At 48.0% G+C, this 26,634-nt stretch overlaps 1 protein-coding gene across 2 annotated transcripts; it reads right to left on the bottom strand.

Annotated features, from left to right (window-relative positions):
• Positions 1-104: 104 nt before the first annotated feature.
• Positions 105-26,136, bottom strand: GAS8 (growth arrest specific 8). Of its 2 annotated transcripts, none has more exons than XM_043986791.1 (11): positions 26,006-26,136; positions 17,300-17,392; positions 16,901-17,098; positions 16,478-16,684; positions 14,295-14,349; positions 13,516-13,721; positions 12,623-12,790; positions 12,112-12,198; positions 6,475-6,684; positions 4,092-4,157; positions 105-370 (listed from the first exon to the last, which is right to left on the bottom strand). In XM_043986791.1, exons 1-11 carry the CDS (start codon positions 26,006-26,008, stop codon positions 221-223), a joined length of 1,443 nt encoding a protein of 480 aa, XP_043842726.1. In that variant the 5' UTR covers positions 26,009-26,136; the 3' UTR covers positions 105-220. The 2 variants fall into 2 exon arrangements, with proteins under 2 accessions (XP_043842726.1, XP_043842727.1); XM_043986792.1 differs by lacking the exon at positions 26,006-26,136 and adding an exon at positions 25,765-25,857.
• Positions 26,137-26,634: the final 498 nt, after the last annotated feature.

Raw genomic sequence — 26,634 nt, 5'->3', positions numbered from 1 at the left:
GGACAGAGTAAGGCAAGGAAACGTTGACAAGGTAAAAAATTGTCATCTGCTGATGATATAGTTTAAAAAAATAACCGACCTTAAGTCTATGAAAAGGAGCGCGATCTAGAGCAACCATCTGTGGCGGCTTCACCAGGCCTCAGCCCCTCAGCCGTGGGCAGCATCAGGACCTAAAGAATGTCTGTGGCCGGGGAGGAGGGCAGGCCGTGCTCCAGCCAGGCTACGTCGGTGTTGACACCAGCCCGGCAGGGCCATGCCCCAGGTTCTGTCCTATCACCGACGTCTCCAGAGGCTTGAACCCTATGTTATCCAGAGGGATGCCAAAAGCAACGAGCTTGGCTTCATAGGTTCGCAGCAAGTCGTTGTGAGCCTGCAGAAAAAGCAAGGCAAGGGAAGGTCAGATGGGCAACCCTGGGGGGCAGCTACAGTCTTATTCCTAGGCTGACTCTGACTTAGCTTTGTCTTTGTGGCTTTCCCTCTCTCTGCTCCCAGTGGCCCAACTTAAAAGAACCCTCCCTAGTAACAAATAAGTACCAGGAAAAAATCAAGACCTCGACCAGTGTGAAAAAATAGACCTTGCCCTTAACCTCCAGCAACCTCCCAGCCATCATCCCCCAGGCCTGCACCTAGCAGTCAGCAAGCCTTTCCCTTTCTTTTTCCTTTGCAGAAATCTTTTTCTTTTCTTTTCTTGTTTTCTTTTACAATACTGAGGTCATCATGCAAGTTGTTCTTCTAACTTCACTCTACATCAGTTCAGATGAGTCCAAGATTCTCTGAAATCTTCATATTCATCATTTCTTACTGCATCGATATTCTTTATTTTATTTTTCACTTAACAAAGATGTATTTTCTCATCCTCCCACCACCCCCCATCCCCATTTAAAGGAAAAAAGGAAAAACAAAACCCTTGTTTCAAAGATACTTGGTCCAGCAGGTCAGATTCCACAGGTTGCACTAATATTCCATTACATTCAATCACCACAATTTGTTCATCAGTTACTCACACACACACCCCCCCACCCACCGTTTTTTGCTACTCTAAAAAGTGCTGCTATCAATACTTTTGTATATATACGACCTTTCCTTCCATCTTTGACCTCCTGGGGGGTATTGGCCTGGCAGTGGTTATCAGGGGGATAAAGGGACTTTTTTAGTACCATTCCAAGCTATTTTCCAGAATGGTAGGACCAATTCACAGCATCCTCAACCCGGATTATTGTTCCCATCTTCCCACAGTCCCTCCAACATTTCGGTATTGATCTTCTGTCACCTTTGGGTAAGAGGTAAAACCTCTGGGTTGTTTCACTTTGTCTCTCTCATTATTAGTGATCTGGAGTGTTTATTCATACGCTTGTTGTCAGCTTGCATTTCTTCTTCTGAAAATTATCTGTTCCTAGCCTTTGACCAGGTTTCAATTGGGAATGTCCTATAGCTAATATTCATTTGTCAATGTTCATGGGACAGGAAGTTTGGATAACTGAAGTCCAGGTAATCCCAAGCCCTGGTCTGAGCGTTTCCCCCTTCTCTTGACTGCATTTTTTACTGGACAAAAAAACCCCATACAGATTTTTGTCTTATTTTTCTTCCCAGGTCTTAGAGGGGACTGGGGTTTGGGGAAAGTGAAGGATGAAAGGGCCAAAATGGAGAAAGATGAGGAGGAACAATAGGTCTCCTGCTCCCTTGAGGTGTAAGAACTGACTATAGTCTTGACTGGGATGCCGTCTTTCCAGATCCGCGCTGCCCCCCCCCCCCCCATGCTTACCTTCCTTTGGGTTTATGTACAATGTGGCCATAATGAATGAGACTAATGATCAGAAATGTAGGGAGGACTTCTGGAAACCAAGGTAGACCCACTGGTACTTACCATCTCCAGGGGACAGTGTGAATGAATTACATTGTTCGTAGCACAAGATAATGAAAGTGACTGAGAGTGACACCATTTGATAACCAATTATCTATAGAGGAGGGTCTGTCCATAATGGATCTGCCCCATCTTTTTTTTTTTTTTTGTAAGGCAATCGGGGTTAAGTGACTTGCCCAGGGTCACCCAGCTAGTAAGTGTCAAGTGTCTGAGGCTGGATTTGAACTCAGGTCCTCCTGAATCCAAGGCTGGTGTTCTATCCACTGTGCCACCTAACTGCCCCTGCCCCATCTTAAAAATTCCCTTCACCAAGATAAAGAACCAAAGGATGTTCCTGTTAGGGCTGGGAGAAGGGCTTGGGAAGATAAACAAAGGCAGTGGCTACTGGGGCTACAGCAGGCCAGGAAGCTACAGTGGTGGCAAAGAAAGCAGGAGGGCTTGATGAGAGGCAAGGCTGAGATGGAGCTGAAGGGACAGAAGCCACATGAGAGCAGAGCTGGGACCTGCTAGGGAACGAGCCAGCAGGCGCACCCCCACCCTGGTGGGTAAAAAGGGCGTTCCCGCTAGCGTTTGCAGGGTCTTCGATTCTATCAGTGTGGGCGAGTGCCTTCACCAGTGCAGACTGAGGGCCCTCTAACAGGTGCCTGGGCCTCTCTGATTTATCCAGGCTGGTCCTCAGACGTTAAGCAAGACTGACTAACTGTGTGGCACCTGCCTGAGCCGGGGCGCCACTGGCAAAGACTGTGCTGCAGCCGGATTCTGGTGCACATTCTAACACACAAGAAAGTCCTTCAGAGTAAGTGTCACAAGAAGGTCACAATGGGCCTGGCAGGTGTCAAAGCCTGGCCAGAGATGCTCCCTCTGTGACTATGTGCCCCAACAGAATTAAACACTTCACCTTAACTAAGTCACTTTTTTTCTTTGCTGGGTAATGAGGGTTAAGTGACTTGCCCAAGGTCACAAAGTTGGTAAGTGTCAAGTGTCTGGGGCCAGATTTGAACTCAGGTCCTCTGAATCCAGGGCTGGTGCTTTATCCACTGTGCCAGTTAGCTGCCCCACTAAGTCATTTTTGTGGCCACCTTCCATAAATCCCTGCTGTCTTCCAGCACAACTACAAAAGGACAACCTTGTGTGCCCGGCATTCCCAGGGCCAAAGTCACTGATGACTGAATAGCCAAGTTAGAAAAACGGACCAAATGGCAATGGTTAAAAGCATCTTGAGCAACTGCATCCAATTATTCTAAGTCTAGAGCAACAATTCCTAAAGTGTAATATGGGAGGAGAAGGCCCCAGAAGTGGCTGTGGCCTGAGAGAGATCAGGGCCCGGGGTGGCCAGGAAGGGAACAGAGGGTGATAAGGTTAAACAGCACATTTAAAAAAACAACAATACTAAAGCCCCTATAGAGGCCAACTAGAGTAGGCCTGGAGACCCTGAAGGGGCAGACCTCCTGACTGAGGCAGAAGTAAGAGGAAATCCAGGAACTGAAGGCAGATGCTGAAGGACCCCAAACCAGTGAGGGAGGTGAGGTGGAGAATCTCCTGCGGAAGCTGATCAGCCAGAAGCAGGTGCTTGTGGGATGGCCCGGGATCGTGTATAAAAATTATTACCCCAAACCACTCATTCACTGACATCTCTGTGAATGCTGCTGCTGGACGTTTGGAGAGAAAAAATAATAAATGCCACCCAGGTCAACCCCCAAAAAGAAGAGGTCCACTCCTGGTAAATCCCTTCTGGTGAAATAGCCTGTACAAGGCTGCTGGCCATGGGTAAGATTAAACTGGTTCCCTCCCTCCTCCTCCTTAGGAAAGCAGGTGATGGCCATGTAACTAAGTGGAGATCACAGAGCCTTAGCAGATGTGTCAGGCCTCCCTAGAAGGGAAGAGGGTCCTGGGATATGGAGGTGACTGAGTCTCAAAGGTCATGGGAATTGCCCGATGTCACCCAGCTAACAAATGGCAGACCTAGACTCAGAACCCTGGCCGGAGGACTCCAAATCCAAGACAGAAGCTAAGCCAAGGGTGGTGTGGTTGGTGTGTAAGGACAGGGAAGCTTGAACACCAAGCGTGCTCTCCATGGGCACCAAGGGCCCTCACTAACCGCGTCAGCCCTCGTACTGATTCCAGAGAAGATGAGGAGGTGCAGAGACAGACCCAACGCCTTTTCAAACCGTCAGCATCCCCTTCGCCTCGCCCCATTTGCCCCACAGTCCCTTCCCAGCCACCGTCTCACCTTGCACACCCGGGCAAGCTCATACTGCAGGTCCTTGATAGCACTGTTTTTAGATTCCAGAACATCCTGAAGAAGGAAATCAAACAGGTTATAAGACCTGAGTCAAGGGGAGAGTCAGTTTGTGCACCAAAAAGAAGACCCCAGCCCTACAGGGGCAGGCGGTCAAGCAGAGCAGGGCAGTGCCCAGGAAGCCTCTGACCACTAGCCCACAGCTGCTACCACTGGGTGAAGGGGGTGGGGGAACAAGGGAGCTTGCCTCCCACTTGTCCTCCCCTCTGAGACAGGAATGTGAATGTGCCCTCCACACTGGTGCTGGCTGGTCTAGCACTATTTCTGACAGCTTCCTCTGGCTAATTAGCCCTCCAGGGAGCTTCACTTTGAGAGCAGTGTGGGCCAGGAAAAGGGCCCCAGCAGGGGAAAGGGCAGACGCCTTCTAGGCCCCATTCTACCACTGAACAGGGGTGAGCCTGGACAAATCACGTGACTTCAGTGCGGCTCAAAATGGCGCATCTGTCAAAAGAGAATAAAACAACACCGGACTCCCTGAAGGAAGGGGACAAGTCAGTTAACCCCTTGAGCCTTCTCCCTCTCAGACTTGGGACTCCTCAGGGGTTCTCTGCCCCACTCAGATTCCCACCACACAGGACACTTTCTGGAGCAAGGCGTCTATTGATACATGGATTGGGATAAAGCTTGGAACCCATCTATTCAGCCAAGCTTTGTGTGGGCTCCAAAGGGAACCACTCTGATGGGCACAGGGCCTCCAGGTACAGCAGAAGTGGCTCCATTCTGTTCTAGTATTTTAGTATTTGGGGGGGGCAATGAGGGTTAAGTGACTTGCTCAGGGTCACACAGCTAGTAAGTGTGACCTCCGTGTGAACTCAGATCCTCCTGAATCCAGGGCCAGTGCTTTATCCACTGCACCACCTAGCTGCCCCCTCCATTCTGCTTTCTAAACGTGGGAGGAGGCCAGGATGTACCCTCTGTGGAGAGGAAAGCTCCCCACTTCTCTTGCATGCTATTCATGGCAAAAGCTGTGGGGGCTCACACACAGCCAGGTAAGGCTTGTGCAGGGGATGGGAGAGGCCAGCAAACACGTCCCAGAGAATCATGTTTAAGACGCCATCTTCCTCTGCCTCCAAAGGTTCAAGGGCAAGGCCAGTGCAGAGAGCTTTGTACGTGAGACACCCTCCCTTCTTGTTAAAAACCATGGGGGGGTCGGAACTGAGAGCGCCTTCCACAGTGGAGAGCCCACGGAGCATTCAGGTTAATTTGACATCGAGGAGGGATCCCCAAACACAAGCCGAATAGTCATAGATGCAGAGGAGCAGCTCCACAGACCGGGAGGGAAGGCTTCCTCTCCATTCATGGGAGCCACTGTTCTTGTGGATCTGTCTCTGTGATAAGCAACTCTGAAGCTCAACACCACACACTGCTGCCTCTGAATGTCAGGCACTTAGAGCAGTGGGGTGCCCACCAGGGCATGGCAGCCAGACCTAACCGGATGGGTCACTGCCTTGCTTCACTTCTGGCTCCCTCTATCCCTCCCGAAGCACCATGGGCCTGCTCAGTAGCAAGCACGGACGCCGGCCTTCCTCAGCTTACCAAACCCGCCCAATGGCTGTGACTTCCTGTGGTGGCACCACCAAGTTCCCCACTCTGTGCCACCTGCTCTTTCTGTGAAACCCTAGGATTACACAGTTAGGGTCAAAGGAATCTTAGAAACCATATCTGGAACTTCCACACCTTCCACATGGGGGAGACTGAGCCTCAGAGCACACCTAACTTGCCCAACAAGTAGGCGGCTGAGCGAGGAGGCAATGCAGGGTCTTCCAACTTGGCCAGTGGGCATTCTTCTCAACTCTCTTAACCAGAGACTAAAGCAAGAGGGCAAGTAAGTGCCAAGGGCCTGATTCCTGCATCAGTCATGAGGGAAAAGTCACCTGCTGTCCCATTATGCGGCTAGTTGTGTGATTGCCCACCACACCAGTAGGGCACAACTAATGGTCCCTTTGCCAGAAGGAGCATTTATCCACCCCCCCACCCCTCCTGCCTGTCAAGTGCAACAGACAGAGAGCCAGCCACCAGCTCTTCTCGGTGAATTATTTATGTGCCAGAGCCAGGAGGAAAGCAGACCATCAAAGAGACTTTTAGAATCTCTCTCTCTCTCCAACTTATCATCACTTAACTGTCAGAGAGACACAGCTGGCTAAGAAGGTCCAATGGACACGATCAGGAAAACCATCCACAGAGCAGGACTGAGTCTTCAGTGGATCGTTGTTGGGCCCCCAAATTCACTGGTCTTATGGAGAGCACAGTGGGGCAGCCACCACCCCCCCCAATCCTGTTTCAGCACCAAGAAACCCCTCTGAAGAGCCCGTACCTCCAGCTTTCGGGAGACCACCGAGAGGGCTTCGGGGTCAAGGTTGGAGGCGGAGAGGATCTCGTTCAACTGCACCTCCTTCCTCTCCATCACGTTCGACAGAGTCATCAGCTTGCGCTCCAGGATCAGATTCTTGAAGCCAGCTTTCTGCTGTACTTCTTGGATGGCCTTGCTGAACTTGGAATACAGATCATCTCTCTCTATTTGTACCTGGCTCAGGAGACGGGGACATGGGGAGAAACCAAGTCATCTCTCAAGGAAACTGGTCATTAACAAGACCCCTGGAATAGTCATTCACAGGAGGGAGAAGGACAGATGTTTTGTTTTTTGTTAACAGATGTTTTTGTCACCTCTCCAAGGACAGTGGGAGACAGCTACAGCAGCAGGAGACACCCTAGCTGCCAACTGTAATCCTGTTAACCAAATCCTACACTTCATGCCAATGTTTCACAGGTGCACAAACTCCCCAGAGGCCAGGGACTGCCCTAACAGGGGAACATGTGGGAAATCTCTAGTGCACAGAATTGGCAGGAAGCCCTTCTCTTTCAAAAGGATGTCATGAAAGGATCTGGACTTGGTGAAAACTAGAGGAACCACCCTCTGAAAGAGGAAGAGAGGAGTGGGAGGCCAAGCTCTGTCTCAGGGAAGACTCCTGGTTTCCTCCTTTCTCTTCACCATTGTCTAACTGTGTGGTCTTGGGCAAGCCACTGGACTGTCCCATGCCTTAATTTCCCAGCTAAAACCAGGGCTGTAATATTGACCACGAGACACTAGGTGGCGCCATAGTGCACAAAACACCAGGCCTGGAGTCAGAAAGACTCTTCGAGTTCAAATTTGGTCTCAGACAGTTTCTCGATGTGTAACCCTGGGCAAGTCACTTTACCCCGTCTGCCTCAGTTTCCTCATCTGTAAAATGAGCTGGAGAAGGAAATGGTAAAACCACTCCAGCATCTGCCGAGAAAACCACAGATAGAGTCAAGGAGAGTGGCCGTGGCTGACACATCTACAAGCACTTGTTGGGTGCTTTGGACTCTTCAGAACCAGAGAACAATCACTTCTATTATATGCCTGTAAATGGTTAAAGTTTCACAAATTTCAAACCTAGGACAAATAGAATCAATGGGCTAAAGATTTCCCCAAATCAACAGGCTCTGTGGCTTGCTGAACAGCCGGGTGGGGCAATGGACTGAGAACTGGGCCTGGACTCGGGAAGACCTGAGTTCTGTTCCAACCTCAGACACTTACTTATTAGCTGTGTGACCTGGGCAAGTCTCTTAACCCCTATTTGCCTCAGTTCCTTATCTGTAAAATGAGGATACCCTGGGGGCAGCTAGGTGGCACAGTGGATAAAGCACCAGCCCTGGATTCAGGAGGACCTGAGTTCAAATCCAGTCTCGGACACTTGACACTAGCTATGTGACCCTGGGCAAGTCACTTAACCCTCATTGCTCTGCCCCCCCCAAAATTAATTAAAAAAAAAATGAGGACACCCTGGAGAAGGAAATGGTGACCCACCCCAGTATCTTTGCCAAGAAAACCCCATGGACAGAGTCCAGGGGTCACACAGAGTCTGAGACAACTCAACAACAACAATGGCGGCGGCTTGCGAGTTAGAATTTTCTTTGAAATCTGTTGCCTGTTCATATCCTTTGACCATTTCTCAATTGGGGAATGACTTGGATTCTTATACATTTGATTTAGTTCCCAATATATTTTAGAAGTGAGGCCTTTACCAAAAATACTGGCTATAAAAATTGTTTCCCAGCTTTCTGCCTCCCTTCTATTTTTGGCTGCATTGCTTCTGTTTGTACAAAAACTTTTTAAATTTAATGTAATCAAAATCATCCATTTATTGAGAAATGGTTAAAGGATATAAACAGGCAGTTTCTGATGAAGAAATCAAAGCTATCTATTGCCATATGAAAAAATACTCTAAATCGCTATTGATTAAAGAAATGCAAATTAAAACAACTCTGAGGTACCACCTCATACTTATCAGATTGGCTAATATGACAAAAAAGGAAAATAATAAATGTTGGAGAAGCTGTGGAAAAATTGGAACACTAATGCATTGTTGGTGGAGCTGTGAACTGATCCAATGGAGAACAGTTTGAAACTATGCCCAAAGGGCTATAAAGCTGTGCATACCCTTTGATCCAGCAACACCACTGCTAGGTATATATCCCAAAGAGATCATAAAAAAGGGAAAAGGACCCACATGTACAAAAATGTTTATAGCTGCTCTTTTTGTGGTGGCAAGGAATTGGAAATTGAGGGGATGCCCATCCATTGGGGAATGACTGAACAAATTATAGTATATGAACGTAATGGAATACTATTGTGCTGTAAGAAACGATGAGCAGGCGTATTTCAGAGAAACCTGGAAGGACTAACATGAACTGATGCTGAGTGAGAGGAGCAGAACCAGGAGAACATTGTACACAGTATCAACAACATTGTGTATTGATCAACTGTGATAGTCTCCAAATCCAGAAAAAAAGAACTATGGAATCTAGACGCAGATTAAACCATACTATTTCTACTTTTTTTTGTTTTTCTTTTCTGAGCTTTTTCCCTTTTGTTCTGATTCTTCTTTCACAGCATGATTGATGCAGAAAATGTATTTGATGTGATTGTACATATATAACCTATATTGGATTGCTTGCTGTCTTGGGAACAGGGGAGGAAGAAAAATTTGAAACTAGAAATCTTATGAAAATAAATGTTGAAAACTATCTCTACATGTAACTGGAAAATAATAAAATACTTTTATTAACAAAAAAGAAATCTGTTGCCAAATTTTAAGTCATATGTCTTTACTTCTATCAGGAGAATTTTTTTCCTCTGATATTTGATGCTAAAAAAAACTTTTAAAATCAAATAACAAGTAGAAGATATCCAAACTCTTTTAGGTCACATTTACAAGCTAAATGACACTAAAGCTTCTGACTCCTAATTCACTGTCTTCTCCATTAACACCTGCTTTCTGAAGGAAAGGAAGGCAGGCTCCTGGCCTCATGATCCTCTATGGGGCCAGGATGTTAACACTAAGAGCTATCACAAAATTATCTTTCACTACCAGCTCTATTTCTCTTCGTGCTTAAGTCAGTAAACGAGCATTCATGAAGGGCTCATTATGTAACTGTAGACCCTGTGTGCGCTAAGCACTGGGCATGCAAAGAAAGGCAGTGTGGATTCCGGCTCTCAAGAAGCTCACGTTCTAATGGGGAAGAAGGTCTATGTAACCGAGATGGAGGGTGATCTCAGAAAAGAAGACACGAGCAGCTGGGAGGACCTGGAAGTCTTCTCCCTACATCTACCAACAAAAGAAAATGGATCCAATATCTTGGAACACTCCATCATTTTAGTCCATCAGCATCCTAATGAAGACATCCTGCCCAATTCATTCTTTGAATAAGATATAACTATATCTCTATCCACTCATCCATCCACATACCCACCCATTCATCCACCCATCCATCTATTCATTGCTGTATTTGTGATTAGTGTTAAGGGAGAACCTGTTTCTGGGGATTCTACATCAACCTCTAATTGGTTACATTCAAAAGCCACAAATTTAATTAGTTTAAAAGGAAAATAAAATCCCCTAAAATATCTTACAAAGCACTAATAGACCACATGCAACAGGAACATTTCTGAAACAAAGTTTTCACTCTAACACAGTGTGAGGGCCAAATTTAATATACGGAGAGTTAAGGATGTCCTTTAACAACTGCCTATGGAGAGAGGTTTCTCCTTCTGACCTCAGCAGGCCAGGTGTGGTCCCTCCCAAATGAGTCAGCCAAATTCCAATAATTTTACCACAACAGGAAACCGTCCACTGTCTGTAGTCTGTGTCGATAACCCAAGCACCATTTTTGGTGGGGGCGAGGGGCAATGAGGGTTAAGTGACTTGCCCAGGGTCACACAGCTGGTAAGTGTCAAGTGTCTGAGGCCAGAATTGAACTCAGGTCCTCCTGAATCCAGGGCCAGTGCTCTATCCACTGCTCCACCTAACTGTCCCCAAGCACCATTTTGTTTGTTTGGGGGTTTTTTGTGTTTTTGTGTTTTTTGTTTTTTGCAGAGCAATGGGGATTAAGTGACTTGCCCAGGGTCACACAGCTGGTAAGTGTCAAGTGTCTGAGGCCAGATTTGAACTCAGGTCCTCCTGAATCTGGGGCCGGTGCTCTATCCACCTAGCCGCCCCTCCCAAGCACCATTTTGAAACATAACCACAACCCAGGAAATTCAGAAAGGTACCAGGCAGGAAAGCTATCATTGGGATACAGATCATTCCCAGACCTATACATCCAGCTCTAGGCTCTGTCCTGAGCTCCAGGCCGGTGTCACCATCATCTCAAGCTGGAAGACCCAAAGGCATCTCAAGTGTAAGCTCATCATCTTTCCCCCAAGCCCTTCCCATCTTCCTAACATCAGTGTCCTCCTCAACTCCCCGTTCAGACTCACACCACATCTCCAGCCTGTTCTTTAGTCTTATCATTGTTTCCTTCATGTATCGCTCACACACACGGCTTCCTCTCTTCACTCACCAGCCACTCCCCAGGCTTCCCTGCCTCAAGTCTCCCTCTACTTCAATCTGTTCTCCATCCACTCAGCTGGGATTTTCCTAACCACTTCATTCAGTGACGCCCACTGGCTCGCGGTTACCTCAAGGATCAAGCACAGGATACTCTAAGGCATGCAAGGTCCTGCACAGCCTGGCCTCCTCTTACACTTTATTCCCCTCTACCTTCTTTATACTCCAGCTATGCTGGCCTCCCATCCCTCTCCTCCACGGGGATGCTCCCAAGACCTGCAAGGGGCCTCTCCCTCCTCTGCCTGCTTCTTGGCTTCCCTGGCCTCCTTCACGACTCAGCTCAAAGACCCCCTTTTGCCAGAAGCCTTGGCTGGGCTGCCCCGTTGTTATGACTTCCCTCCACCGTCACCTTCCATTTATACTATATGCACACAGTCACTGTGGATGGTCTCACCCGTTAGAATGAGAGCTTCCTGAGGGCAGGCACCATGTTTGCCATTCTTTCCATAGCAACAGAGTAGCCAGGACTTCGAAACCTTGGCTGAAGAGCAGCACCCAGGCGGGCCCCCCTTTCCCGTCCCTCAGCTGCGTACTGCTGAAGGTGGGGATCGGGTTTCAGTCTCACAGTTTCACTGGACAAGTGGTCCAAGTTTTCATTCACTGACAGGACACTGACTTTCGTTTTTGACCCAGAGCCCTTCTTGTGATAAGCACAGCACATAACGACATGAGGAGTCAACAGAGGAACAGGGAACGTTATTCCCAGTCTACAAATGGAGTCACTGAGGCAGAGAACAATTAAAGACTTCCCTACAACAGGGATCAGGACTAGGGGAACAGTCAGATGACGCCTATTACAGAGTTGTTCCAGCTGACATACAGGAAGGTGTGGATGTCATTCTCGGATAGTCACAGGGAGTGACCTTTGTGAGGGTCATTCCTGACAAAACCAGCACTGAGGGGTCGTGCCGGGTCTGGGGGAGGGGAGGGAGATGTCCAAACAGAAGAGAGTCTGCTGACAGCCCCCGAGGATGTGCTGGCTGTCACCCCCCAGAGGCCGTGTCCCTCTAGTCCCCCCCAGCCCCTGAGGACGCGCCCACCTTGCTGAACCGCTGCTCCAACACTTCATGCTCCCACTGCAGGTCTTTCAACTCTTTCTCAGTGACCTTCAGACGGGCTTTAGAACTCTGGAGACCAAAGGAGAGGGAAAGAAGCACAAAGAGGGGTTGGGCTTCACAGGCGCTGGGAGCTGGCAAGGCTAAAAGTAACCCCCAGAAAGACGCAGCTCAGACGCAGGTGGCGTCTGCTGACAATGTGGCCGGTATGGTCTGGACCAGGCTCAGCATCTTGGCAAGAGGAGGGGTGGAAGCATTCTTCCCTCTCCCCTGGACTTACTTCCCTGAGATAATCCACCAGAACTCCTTAGCGGCCCTGCTGGGACTCCCAGGGAGAGGACGATAAATGGGGCGCCAGGGGAGCGTGTGACCAACAAGCAGGGGTCAGTCAGGCCTGAGAGCACCGACCCACGGCCGCGTCTTCTCCGTGAGCCCTTTGATGAGCGCCAGCGGCTACACCAACCACACCCAGAATCCCTCCCTCTGGGAGACTCACAGCCAGGGCCTGTTTATCCTTCTCATAGTTGACTAGTTTCCTCTGCAAGTCCAGCAGCTCCTCCCGGGCCTTCTGCAGAGGGTCTGTCAGCCTCTTGTTCTGAACCATCACTTCTGCCATCTCTTTTTCTAAGTGGTCCTCCTTCTTTTTCATGTCCTCCATTTGCTCCTGCAGAGAAAAGGACGGCACGTAAGGCAGACACAGAGGGGCAGGGGAAGTAGGCACACCGCTGTTCCCAGGGGAAACATTTCCAATGAGCACCTCCACACCTTTTAGGGAACTGACTCTTCAGATGACGGGAGGAAAATCAGTCTTAATCAGTGAGAAATCAACAGAAATGTTCATGGGCACATAATAATGATAAGTTATTATCATTATAATGATAATAAAATTATTGTTTATTATTAATAAATATTATTATAGTTACTATAAAATAGTGATAAAATCAGCTAAGAGACAGCATGGCCTAGTGGGTGTTATGCTGAAGAGCTGGGTTCAAATCCAGCCTCTGCTTGGCTCTGGGGACCTGGTCAGGACTAATCTATTTTTTAAAAATTTTTAAATTTTTTAAATTAAAATTTTTTTTTTTGGTGAGGCAATTGGGGTTAAGTGACTTGCCCAGGGCCACACAGCTAGTAAGTGTTAAGTGTCTGAGTCTGGATTTGAACTCAGGTACTCCTGAATCCAGGGTCAGTGCTTTATCCACTGCGCCATCTAGCTGCCCCACCAAGGCTAATCTAAGCAGCAGGTAGGGAGTGCTGGTGCAGACATAAAGCGCTCAGTGTAATCGTCACCTCATGTGGTCTCACAGCGAGGCCTCCCAGCGGGTAAGAAGGCATCCCCATCTTCATTCACAGCTGGATGGCCAGTGGCCCCACAGCTGCCAGGATTACCTTGAGGGAGTTGATGAGTGCCAGATTGTTCAGCGTGATGTCATTGTAGTAGTTCTTGATGTCGCTGAAGGCCTTCTCGTGGTTCTTCATCAGGGTGTTGATCTGGCCGTTCTTTCTCTCCTCCACTTCATGGATCTCTGTCTTCCTCCGGAGATCTAGCTCATCGCGAAGCATCTTCATCTTCTTGTCATACTTGGACTCAATCTCTGAAGGGTAACAGCACACAGAGCAACTGACCAGGGGCATACAAGCAATGGGGAGGCTCCAATGTTAATGGGCCTGGGTCAGGGACAGCTTATCAGGTTCTCCTGGACTCTGGAACACGGGGCCCACCGCCAGATGCTCCCTCGGAGACTGGTGGTACTGAAGGAAGTTTAGTGGAACCATCAGGCTACGGACTGACTGCCTGGAGAAGCTGTAGTGCTAGACACAGGCACAGAAGTGACTGGGAGCCTAGACAGGTGGCTGAGCAAAGGGCCGGAAGCAGGGAGAAGGATGTTCTAAGGATTCTGTCTGCACGCTCTGGAGAAGGACCATGTGCAGTATCCCACCTGACACTGAAGCAGAGGCTGGGGAATCTCACCAGAACCTTGTTTACAGTTGTTCAAAGCCATCCAGCCTGCAGGTGTGAGGGAACAGAGCCGCCTTGGCAACGGCCCCTTCCCCTTCCTCCTCGGCAGCCCCCAAGGGACAGACGCTGCCCTGGGAGGGAAGCTGGCTTGGCCAGGCCCCACCATCTGGCCCAGCAGAAGTGGAAATTACAAGAGAATACAACGAACCTCGCACTTGTCTCTCAAAGTCATTCCTCATCCGAGTAATCTCCTCGTCGTGTTTCTGTCAAGAAAAATGATGGTGTTACAGGAGAAGCACAAAAATCAATGGTTGGTCAGGGCAGCCTGCGCAAACTGCCCAGGTCCCTTTGCTGCTTGGAAGGACCCTGGCTTGGGTGACTTAGTGTTAGGAAACCATGCATCATGCTGGAGAAAACGGTCCTGAGAAGTGTCTTCACCATCCTAGGAGACAGTTAGGCCTGGCTGTAGGATGACATTCTCAGGACCACAGGGATTCCCCAGGCACAGGTGCTTATGTAACTCCCCATACAGAAGCCCATTCCTCATGGCCCGACCCTCTCACAGACTGGAGAAGAAGGACACGTCTTCCTCCTTAAGGTAAGTGTTCTTCCACAAGGCAGATGCTTCTCTGTCCCTGGTTTCTTACCTGCTCCATGCAAGCCTGACTCCCCATCTATTTGTGAAGCAGAGCATTTCAGTTTGCCTCACCACCCCAGGCCAGCCCAGGCCAGCCCAGGTCTGTGTTCTGGATTAAACCAGCCGATGACTGATTCTGAAATCCATTTTATACCCACAAGCCCTAGGATGCTGTGAAGAGGGAGAATCATGAGCTCCGGTGATAAAATGCCACACTCTGCAAAGTGACCTTATTTTACTCCTCCTATCTAGGTGGTGTGAGAAAGTCATTATTAGTGGTGGATTTCTAGGAGAAACCCAGACTTGTTAGTGTGAGCGGCTCTCTCCCTTCCTCAGCAGATTGACCTTTCTGATTAGCTAGGGGAGGAAACACACCTTGACCACCCCCCAAGTCATGTCAATCAATGGAACTGAATGATGCTTACCAATTAGCTAAGGTCAATGTGTGGTGACCTGCCTCTACCTGAAGGAGGATAAAAATCCCTGGGGACACCAGGGTTGCTCTCTCTCTCTCTCTCTCTCTCTCTCTCTCTCTCTCTCTCTCTCTCTTTGCGGGGCAATGGGGGTTAAGTGACTTGCCCAGGGTTACACAGCTAGTAAGTGTCAAGTGTCTGAAGCTGGATCTGAACTCAGGTACTCCTGAATCCAGGGCCGGTGCTTTAACCACTGCACCACCTAGCTGTCCCATTACTCTTCTCTTACTCTCTCTCCCCGGCCCCTTTCCTGGGATTCTTCAGGCTGGGTACGTAACAGTTCAGGCTTGTAAGGCCTGTAACTAGTAGGGAAGTCAGGCAGACACGTGGTCACTCCTTTACTAATATGTGATCTTAATTAATAATAAATGCTTACTGCCCAAACTGGTGCGATAGCCTTTAAATTATAAGTTGCATTATTTCAGAGACCCCAGCTAGTGCTAGAACATTTCAGATAACACAGTGGCTGCGATGAATGACTTCTGCAGATTTTGCATTTTAGGGTTTGGACATCGCTTTCCTCACGATAACTCTGTGAGGCAGATGATGCAAGCAGGATCTTTTCTGGTTTTCAGGTCCATGGAGGCCCTTCTTAACCCTGAGAAGTTCAGTGACTCGCCTGCTGTCATACGGCTAAGTGTCTGTGGCAGATTCAGAACTCGAGTCTCCTGGCTGGCGTTATGTGCACAGCCTCTGCAGGATCACCAGTGTTAACGGTCTACTATGGTACTGAGTGCGTGTTACTGAGGTTAGCGAAGCGGGTGGTCACCCGAGGAGGCCCCCCCCCCCATCCACCCACCCAAAGGAGCCGGCCAGGTGTGCCTTCATGCCCATCTAACAAAGGCCACGTCCCGCTTCTCCTGGGTCTGACTAATGTTCTCTGGTTTGCTTCATTAGGCTGGGAATGGCTTTCTTTCCCAGGAGGGGCTCCCGACATCAGGCCCATGACGCACTTTGTCTTACAAGCAGGGACACTTCCTGCAGCTCCTTACCCAGCCGTGATCTCAAAAGAAAAATATCGACAAGAGCTCAGGGCCACGGTCTGAATCGCTGGAGCCTTCCCCGGGCTGGCCACAGACTTTTTTTTCCTGAAGGTAATGGACAACCTTCAGGAAGAGTACCGGATGTTGGAGAAAAAAGCAAAGCTCCCAAGAAGCCGGGGGAGGCCGTGGAGAGGGCCGGGCACCCCGGGGCTCCCCATAAACCTGTATCCCTGGCTGTACTATCTTGGGCGCTGCACACACACACACACGCATTCGTGCAAAGCACTCCCACACGTACCAGGCGCAGGTTCTTCACCACCACCTCATTGGCCAGCTCCTGCTCCTTCAGCTCCACCTTGAGGCAACGCATGTTCTTGCGCATCTCATTCTCCTGGGTCCGGTGCTCCTTCTGCGCCAGCTTCAAGGACACCGTCCCTTCGGCCTTCATCTCCGTCAGGTTGTTCTGGTGCTCATACAGCAAGTGCTTCACCTTCTGTTTGTAGACCTAAGGGAAAAGGCCGAGACACATGCAGAGCTCATGGGGCCTCCCTCACAGCCCGGCCCGCACCACAAAAACAGGCCTGTGGGCACCAACTCTGCACTTACACTGCCCCGGGCAGTGACCCTCCTGGCACAGGCAGAGGGCCACCCTGCCCAACCTTCTGGGTCTCTCCCGGCCCATGACATGGAGCCCTGGTGCCCAGCCAGAGCGGCCACTCACTTTAATCTCCACTTGGTGCCTCTCCTCGGCCTCCTCCATCTCCCGGTCCTTGTTGCGCAGCTCGGCCTTCTTCTCCTCCAGCTGCCTCCGCGTGATGTCCCAGAAGGTGTGGATCTTGTCCCGCTCCAGCTGGAAGTAGTTGCGCTCCTCCCTCTCCCGGTCCAGCTCCTCCCTGATTCGAACGATGTGCTCCTCCACCTGTGGAATCAAGCAGGGTGGGGAGCTGAGGGCTGAGCAAAGGCAGCAGAGATCCCCTGACCTCTAACGCGGCAGTCTGTAGCGCCACAGCAGGACACCAAGCATCAAGCAATCCGCTGACCTTCCAGGAGACTCGAACACAGGCCCCAACACAGGGCTCGCATCTGGGGCTAGCGAGGGCAGTCCAGGCCCAGCTCCTACCTGCTCCTTGTTCATCTCCTCTGGCGGGATGCCATCGATGATGGGCGTAGCTTTTGTTTTCCCCTTCTTTCCTCCTCCTTTCTTTTTGGGTGCCTGAAATACATGGAAAATCACAAGTAAATATGGGTGGTCACAGCGCAGAAGGGAGAGGCTCGATGGAGTCAGTCTCCGGATGATTTCATTGGCTAACACGTGTATGTGACGAGGCTTGCTGACACACCACAGAGAGTGGGGCAACGTCTCCTTACGATTTAGGATGTTGTTCTTCCCAACAGAAATGTCCACTCCAAGAATATTCTGCCAACGTTCCTTACTCATGACTTAATCACATGCATGTGGCCACACAATCATGTATTTGTTAACCCTTGTACGCAGCACACACCGTGCAAGGCATGTGGGATAAAAAGACAACAGAGGAGCTTACAAGCTATTCTGCTCGGGGAGGCAGGACGGACCCATCCCTGTCTCTACAAAAGAAAGACACATGAAGCAGATGCAAACATGGCAGAGCCATGTGGGAGCGGAAGGCCAACAGAGGCTCCATGGAGGAATCGAGCCAAGCATCCCTGAAGATTCTCAGAAGAGGTAAGGAGGAGAGAGGGTCCTGCAGGTGAGGCCAAGAGTGGGTTGGATGCTGGAGGGTTCAAAAGGAGTAAGAGCCTAAGGCTGGAAAGACAGGCTGGAGCTAAGTGCTCTAGGGCTTTAAAGGCCAAACAGAGGTGCTTCTGTTTTATCCTAGAGGGAATGAGGAGCCATGGGGATTTTTGGAGCAGGGAGTAACACAGTTAGACTTATGCATTAGGAATATCATTTTGGCAACTGTGTGGAGCACGGTTGGCATGTGGAGAGACCTGGGGCAGGGAGACCAGGCAGGAGCTGCTGCAAGAGTCTGGGGCCTGAACTCTAAGGTACTGGCAGTGTGAGCTGAGAAAAGAGGACAGGCAAGACAGGAGGGAGCAGTAATGAGATCTGGCCACGAAGGAGCTGCGTGAGATGAGTGAGAGTGTGAAGCTGAGGGTGACTCTGAGGTTGTGAACCATGATAATAAGTATGGTGGTATCCTCAAACACGGAGGTTAAGAAGTGGAGGAGTGTGGGAGGAAATAAATGAGTTCTGTTTTAGACATATTGAGTTTGAGATAGCTAAGGAATATATGGTTTGAAAAACAGCTCAGGAGAGAGACTATGACTGAATCTGGGAGTCATCTGACATTATAATTAAATTAAAGGTAGATGACAAAATCATGAAAAGGATGAAGAGGAAAGGAGAGGGGAGGGCGGGGGAAGGGAAGAGAGGAGGGGAGTGAAGAGGAGGAGAGGAGAAGGGAAGAGGGCCTAGGACAGGGAAGGGATGTGACATGGATGAAGATCCAGAAAAAGATATTAAAGGAGGAGAGGTCAGCAGGTAGAAGGAAAACCAAGAGAAAGCTGTGTCACAAAAAAACAAAAGGAGAGAATATCAAGGAGGAGAGAATGGTCACTAGTGCCAAATGCTATAGGGAGGTCAGGAAGAATGAGGTTTGGCTGAGGTAGAGCCAAGATGGCGGAGTAGCAGGGAGTCGTGCCATGAAGTGTGACCCTTCCCTCCCCCTTGACTCCTTCAGACTGATCTAGAGAATGAACTAGACTGAAGCCTGATGAGGAAATCCAAGAAAAAGTACCAGTGAATAATTTTTCCAGCTCAGGTCAGCATGACCTTCTTGTACCACCTGGATCACACTAGTGCCCAGAGAAGGGCTGGGAATTTGAACAAGAAGTGGTCCCAGCCCATAGGAGGCACCCACAGACCCATACTGCAGCAGGTACCAAGTACCACAATGAAGACAGGGTGAACTGTCAACACTGTTGCCCACACCCCATGCCCAGGTCACAGTTTCAGGGTGGACTGAGAGAGGACCTTCCCTCCCTTCCCCATTCGTAGGGTCTCAAGCCCTAAATGGTATCCTGAGAGAGGAGCAAGTTCAGAAGCAAGCAGAGACCAGGAACAGAAGAGTTCAGTCTGAAACCGGCAGAGGAATAACCAGAGAGGCAATTCTAGACCAAAGATGGGCTGGAAATCTGAACTAGTAGAGCACTCCAGTAGACTGACCACAGGCTGAATCTAGCAACGGTCTATCATTGGTCATTTGCAAAGCTGAGACCAGAAGGCAGCAATCAGACTCTGCCTTGCATCAGACCACTTGGGGACAGCCAGAGCTGCCCTGAGATCCTGCAACAGCATAACATTCAACGCCCCAAGAAAGCAGTAGGAGGACCAACCCAGACATTTCCTTGCACAGAACCCAGGCCTAACATCAAATGTGAAGTCAGGAAGTGAGGCTGAAAAGAATGAGCGAACAACAACAACAGCAACAAAAAGAATCCTATGATAAAAAGCTATGATGAGACAGGATCACTCAAGACATAAACTTAGGAGAGAATTGCTCTAAAACATCTACAAACAAAGCCTCAAAGAGAAACAGCTCAGGCACAAATCCAACTAGAATTCATGGAGGAGATAGAGCAGGAGTTTAAAAAAAGTTTTAAAATATTTTATAAATGAGAATATTAGAGAAAAAATTGGAAAAGAAATAAGAGCTATGGAAGAAAGAACTGGAAACTGAATTAACAGCTTGGCACAACAGATACTGTAATGATTGGAATGACGCCACCTGCTGGAGACTTACTGTAGAAAAGCTCTGCCATGAAGTGAAGGTCTTTGAGGGCAAGACCATGCGTCTTTTCTTTGGCATCAGGAAGTGACGTTTGCTTGTGGGAGGAAGAAGGGGGAGCCTGGAGCTCTGACTGGGGCTCTTTCCTGTGGACTCTGATGGAGAGCGGAGCTAGAAATGCGCTCTCCCTTTAATAGATAGACGAATGTAAGCCTTTCTTTCTCTCTTTACCAAATTCTTATTCTCCTTAATAAATGTTTAAAAGCCTAACTCTTGCTAAAGCTTATAATTTATTGGCGAACACTCAATAGATATTTTAGACAGTTTAGCTAGAATTTAAGCCCTTAACAGTACAAAACCTTACCCAAACTTAACAGCAAACTCCCTAAAAATTAAAATAGACCAAAGAGAAGCCAATCACTTATTCTTCCAGTTTTATTTCAGTGGGGGAGAGTGGCTGACACTTGAACCTCATTCTCATCTGAACAGATCAAAAGAGGTAAGAATGCATACACACAGAGATGGGCACAAAAATTGTTTTCATTCAACAGGAAACAGGGGAAAGGGGAATTAAAGGGAGGGCAAATTAAGGGAGGATTTTATCCTAAGCAAAACAAACCCTAAGGATGTATGTGTATATGTGTGTGCACACGCGGGGGGAGGAGAGAGAGAGTGAGAGAGCACACAGTATGTGAATCTGAGGGGATGCCTATAAATTGGGGAATAGTGGAACAAGGTATGGTATATAAATGTGATAGAATACTATTGTTCTGTAAGAAAAAAGGTAGCTTCTGAGAAACTTGTGAAAACTTATATAAACTGTTGCAGAATGAAAGGAATAGAACCAGAAGAGAAATTTATACAGAGACAAGAATATGGTAAGGACAGTAACTGAAAAATTTGGGAACTCTGATCAATACAATGCCCAACTGCAGGTGCAGAGGGTTCATGATAAAACATGCTCCCCACCTCCTGACAGGCAGGTGATGGACTCAGAGTATGGACTGAAATATATTTGTTGTACATGGCTAATGCAGAAATTTCTTTTGCTTGACTGTACATATACGTAATTAGGGTTTGATTTTCTTTTGTTCTCATGGGGAACTTGTAGTAGGAGGGAGAAAAGATGGATTTTTGCTGATGGAAAAATTATATAATTTTTTAAAAGAAGAATGAGGATTGGCAAAGATTACAAAAAGAAAATGAAAATTGTTAGTCAGGCTGTGGGACAACAGGCACAATGAAGCACTGTTGTTGGTAGAGCTGTGTACAACCACTCTAGAAAGCAATTTGAAACTACATCCTAGAAATAAACTGAACAGTGCATCCCCTTTGACTCAGAGACTCTTTTTCCTCCCTGTGGGGTAATAAGGGTTAAGTGACTTGCCCAGGGTCACACAGTGCGTAAGTGTCAAGTGTCTGAGGCTGGATGTGAACTCAGGTCCTCCTGAATCCAGGGCCAGTACTTTATTATACCACTTAGCTACCCCAAGGGAAAGGGCTTATATTGCATAAAAATATTGAAAACAACACTTTTTGTTGAATTAAAGGTCCAGACACTGAAGGGTAACAGCTGAATGTAACAGAATATATGATTGTGCCATAAGAAATAATGAAAGGGGACAATTTTGGATGACAAAGATGGAAGCAAGTGAACTGGGAGAACAATCTATACGATAACTACAACACTGTAAAGACAAACAATTCTGAGAGACTTAAGAACTCTGATCCACATAGTGCTGCCCATTGTATCTCCAGCAGATGAGGGAGACACCATGGACTCATGATACAGAATGGAACATGTTTGGACATGGCCAATGGCGGGGGTTGCCCATGCTTATCTGTTACAAGGTTTTTTAATTAATCTTTTGGTTAGAGTTTAAGTTCTAAATTGTCTTGTGTCATTCTATACTTTTATTTGTTACTGTTTATTAAGTTCAGAATAACAAAAGCTAAGAATTTGGAAAAAAACACACACCAAGATTTGAGGAAAATTCGTCTGATCTGAGAATTAAGAGATCAGTGTTAACTTTAGAAGCACACAAAGTAGAAATGTGTTATGGATTTAATAAGGAAGCCATTAGCAAATGTTCAGAACTCGGCTTTCAGTTTGAAGCCCTATTCCTTCCTGGACAGGAAGAAAACTCTCTTATTCTTACAAATGTAACAGCAGAGCTTGAAAGCCAATGAAAAGAGAGCCAGTCCAGCCCTGACTGTGATGGATGGCGAATGTCTATCTTGGATCAGTGCAAAGTTTTGCTTGGGGACCTGGCAATTAATCTACTTCCATTAATCACTACCAACTGTACTGGGAAGTGTTAATGAGCATATAAAGCTGGGTTACTAAGGCAGAAAAGCTGCAAGAGGAATTTTAATAGGTCAAGGAAAAGGCAACATTAAAATGGTAGAAACTGACAGAGATAAAAAGCCCCATTTCTCTATTCCTCTTTGAGAAATTATTTTTTAAGGTTTTATTGACGTCTTTGTTTTAATATCACATTCACATTGCTTGCCACCTCAGGGAAGGGGAGGGAAGGAAAGAGGGATAAAAACTGGAACCCAAAACTATAAATAAAAAGGTTTCTTATTTTAAAAAAATCACATTCATTTCTGAATACCTCTACCCAGTGAACCTTCCCTTGTAACAAAGCTTTCTCTCGCTCGCTCGCTCTCTCTCTCTCTCTCTCTCTCACACACACACACACACACACACACACACTCAACAAAACCAAACAACACAATAGTCTCATCTGACAGTAAATGTAATACTCTATAGCTATGGTCACTCTACTTCTCCAAGGAAAGTGGGAACAACTAATATTAAACAGCTTCTAAGAACACCACTCTGCAGAAGTTTGGAACTTAGAGAGCATTTTGTTTTGCAACACTGATGCACTTTCTCATATATTATAGTTATCCACACAAGCATGTATCTTGTCGCCCCACTAGATTATAAACTCTGTGAAGGGCAGAGAGCCATGCCTAATTGACTTTGTATCCCCAATGCCCTCCGCCCCGCCCATAGTTCCATCAACTTCAGAGGTACAGAGTAGGAACTTAATAAAAGTCCATTGACTTCACTTGTTGAATCTGAAGGAAACAGTGTACCCCTCTAGAACTGCCGAGTTATCACAGCGTAAGGCCAGGCAAGCCAGACAGCTCATTAATGACTTTAATAAGAGGAGAATGGGAAACCTCTTTCTTTTTCTATACTTGCCGTCACTGCATTCAAACACGATTCCTTTGGAGGTGCTTATGGAGTCCACGCCCTCAATGCCACAGAGCCTCACCTCACCTTGGTTCTTGTCCACCCTGCTCTGTGTCTAATTCCACTTTGGATACCAAAAAGGCCCAGAGACTTAAAGCTCGAAGGGAACTCAGAGATCACCATGTTCTTGGAGGAGAGGAAATGGCAGCCCAGGGAGATTACCCAATCTGCCTTTGTGTCATCAGGAGGTAAAAGCCAGGACAGGAACAACGCGTCTGGATTCTGAGTCCAGTGACACTCAGGACAACGACTTCTCTTTTGTTTAAAAAGGCAGTGGGGGCAGCTAGGTGGCACAATGGATAGAGCACCAGCCCTGGATTCAGGAGGTCCTGAGTTCAAATCCAGCCTCAGACACTTGACACTTATTAGCTGTGTGACCCTGGGCAAGTCACTTAACCCCAATTGCCCCATCAATCAAATAAAAAGGCAGTGACAGATTCAGGGCTACCTGATCCTCCAACCCTCACACCCTGATGATGCTCGTGACGTGTGGGGATCCTTCTGTGGTGTGGCAATAGTGCTGAGCGTGATAAAGTCACACTATCAAAGAACCAACCCAGCCTGATTGTCACCTGCCCCAGAAGCAATGCTACTGATAGATGATGACATGACAGGGGAGGGCAGTTCTGACTCCCCCTTTGGAAAGGGTCAGTTGTAAATGAGAACAGGCAAGGCACACAGCAATCTTGGGTCTCTGTCCCCCATAAGTAAGATCAAAGGTTTTAGACCCAGCAGTGGCTTTAAAAACTGTCTAGTTCACTACTGACTTACTTTATAGACAAAGGAAAGAGGCCCCAAGAAGGGAAGGAATTTGCAGGAGATTCTGTGAGAAGCAAATTCAGAATGTGAAGTCTGGTCCCTGCACTCCAAACCCAATGTTCTTTCCATTGGCCTATGGCCTCTTTTTTGGACAGGGCTCTTTCGTTCTTCCCAAAGGTGACAAGGAGGCATAAGAGTCCTTTGTTTGGGGGCAGCTAGGTGGCGCAGTGGATAAAGCACCGGCCCTGGATTCAGGAGGACCTGAGTTCAAATCCGGCCCCAGATACAACACTTACTAGCTGTGTGACTCTGGGTAAGTCACTTAGCCCACATTGCCCAGCACCCCCCCCCCCAAAAAGAGTCCTTTGTTTGGGAAGCTCTGCTGGCTGGGGAAGGGGAGTCACAGAGAGTCATAGGCTTTGGAGCTCCAAGGATATGGTGCCAGGAAAGAGACAGGAAAGCCGAGTTCAAATCTGAGCTCTGCTTAATTAGACAAGGTCAGTGGCTTTCTGCAAGTCACTTCCCCTCTCTGAGCCTCAGGTTCCTCATCTATAAGATGAGACAATATGACAGGCAGCTAGCTGGGACCATGGACAAAGCACTTGCCCTTGGCAGCCAGGAAGGTTTGAGTTTGGATCCTGCCTCAGATACTTCCGAGCTGTGTGACTCTGGGCCATTCACTAAACCTCTGTCTGCCTGAAGTTTCTCATCAGCAAAATATGGACGACAAAGTGTCAAGTATCTGAGGCTGGATTTGAACTCAGGTCCTCCTGACTCCAGGGCTGGTGCTCTATCCACTGCGCCACCTAGATGCCCCTAGCTATATCTATTTAGATGTCATTATATAATGTGTGTGTGTGTGTGTGTATATATCTCGAGATATATCTATTTCTATCTACCTAGATGTCATTCTATAAATACGTATATTTATTGCTATATATAAAGATATTATCTATTTCTATCTAGCTATAGCCATATCTACTTAGATGTCATATTATATACATGTGTGTAGATATAGCTACACACCTAGATATATATATTCTCTCTATCTAGATGTCATATTATATGAATATGTACATCTGTAGCTATATATTAAGATGTCTACCTCTATTTCTACCTCTATCTATGTAAATGTCATATTCTATACATGTCTATCTATAGCTATATAGAGATATCTAGAGATACATTTAGTTCTATCTAGATGTCATATTATATACCTATGAGTCTATAGCTAATATCAGATATCTAGATATCTATTAGATAGATCTCTTTCTCTGTAGATATACCTATATCTAGATGTCATATTATCTAAGTGTGTATATCTACAGCTATATAGAGATATATCTAGAGAGATCCCTAGGGATTCGCCTGCATCATATCTCTAGAGATATAGCTGGATATATCTACAGAGATGTATATACAGCTATAGATACACATGTGTACACACAGTATGTATACAGACATTGCCATGCATACAACACACGTGTATATCCACCCATATTGTGTGTGCCTATATATGCTGTGCACATATGCGTGCATGTATTTATGCTGTTTTCACATGCATGCATATATGCACCTATGCACATGACTATGCATAGATTTGTATGCATATATTTATATACACATGAATGTATATCTGGATGACTATCTGTAACACGGAGATAATATGACAGGCAGTGGGATGGAACAGTGAGTGAATAGGCCACTAGACTTGGAGTCAGGACGTCCTGAGTTTGAATCCTGCCCCATACGTGCCATCAGTTGTGTGACCCTGGGCAAGTCCCTCACCTTCTGCAGAGGCGGAGAGGATCAACGCGCTACCTAGAGGGTACCTAGCATCATCATTCACCATCGCTGCAGCATCAGGGACCAGCGCCAGTGTAGTAGCCCCGGGTCTGTCACATGGGAGGGACTAGGCCCCGAGTTCGGGTTACCCCTATTCTGGGCCTGCCCCCTCTTTGGGGCGGGGAAGAAAGGGTGCGCCGCTCTCTCTTTTCTCCCCGCCTCCCACCCCCACCCCAATCCTCACCATCTTGCTTCCGAATCGGCCCCCCCGCGGTCACACACGCGCAAACTCCGCCGCGGCCCTCAGCTCCAGGAGCCTCGGCAATGAGTTCCGTCTCCTAGCAACCGCCGCCGGAGCCGCCGTACGAGATCTCGCCCGAAATCGCGAGATTTCGCCCGTCTCTCCCGCCCCTCTCCTTAGCTCCTCCGACTCTCAGGAGGCCGAGGCCTTGGCAACGGATGGAATCGAGTCCCTAGCAACGGAGGCCTGGGACTAGGCGTGGCCTGGCGGCTCGAGAGCCGCTGCTGGAGGTCCCTGGGGCTTGCAGAGGCTGCAGAGCTCTGAGCCGCGTGCGCAGGCAGGCAGCCCGGAGCGAGACCCCTGTGCCTCCCTCTAAGAAGGCCGGGGCTGCTCAGAAACGCTCTTTGTGACGGGAGGCGAGGATGGGTTTTAGGGGAATGCCGCAGTAAAAACAAACGAACCCCCTTAGGACTTCCTTTGTCCCCGGTCTGTATGCGTGTGATGGGTTTGCATTTCTATTTGTATGTTTCATCGGTCCTCAGGACACCCACATAAAGAAATATACATGAGGGGCAGCTAGATGGCGCAGTGGATAGAGCACCGGCCCTGGAGTCAGGAGTACCTGAGTTCAA

The sequence above is a fragment of the Dromiciops gliroides genome, chromosome 2 (assembly GCF_019393635.1).
Source record: "Dromiciops gliroides isolate mDroGli1 chromosome 2, mDroGli1.pri, whole genome shotgun sequence".
NCBI classification, from domain to species: domain Eukaryota; kingdom Metazoa; phylum Chordata; class Mammalia; order Microbiotheria; family Microbiotheriidae; genus Dromiciops; species Dromiciops gliroides.
This window is presented reverse-complemented; position numbering and strand designations above follow the sequence as displayed.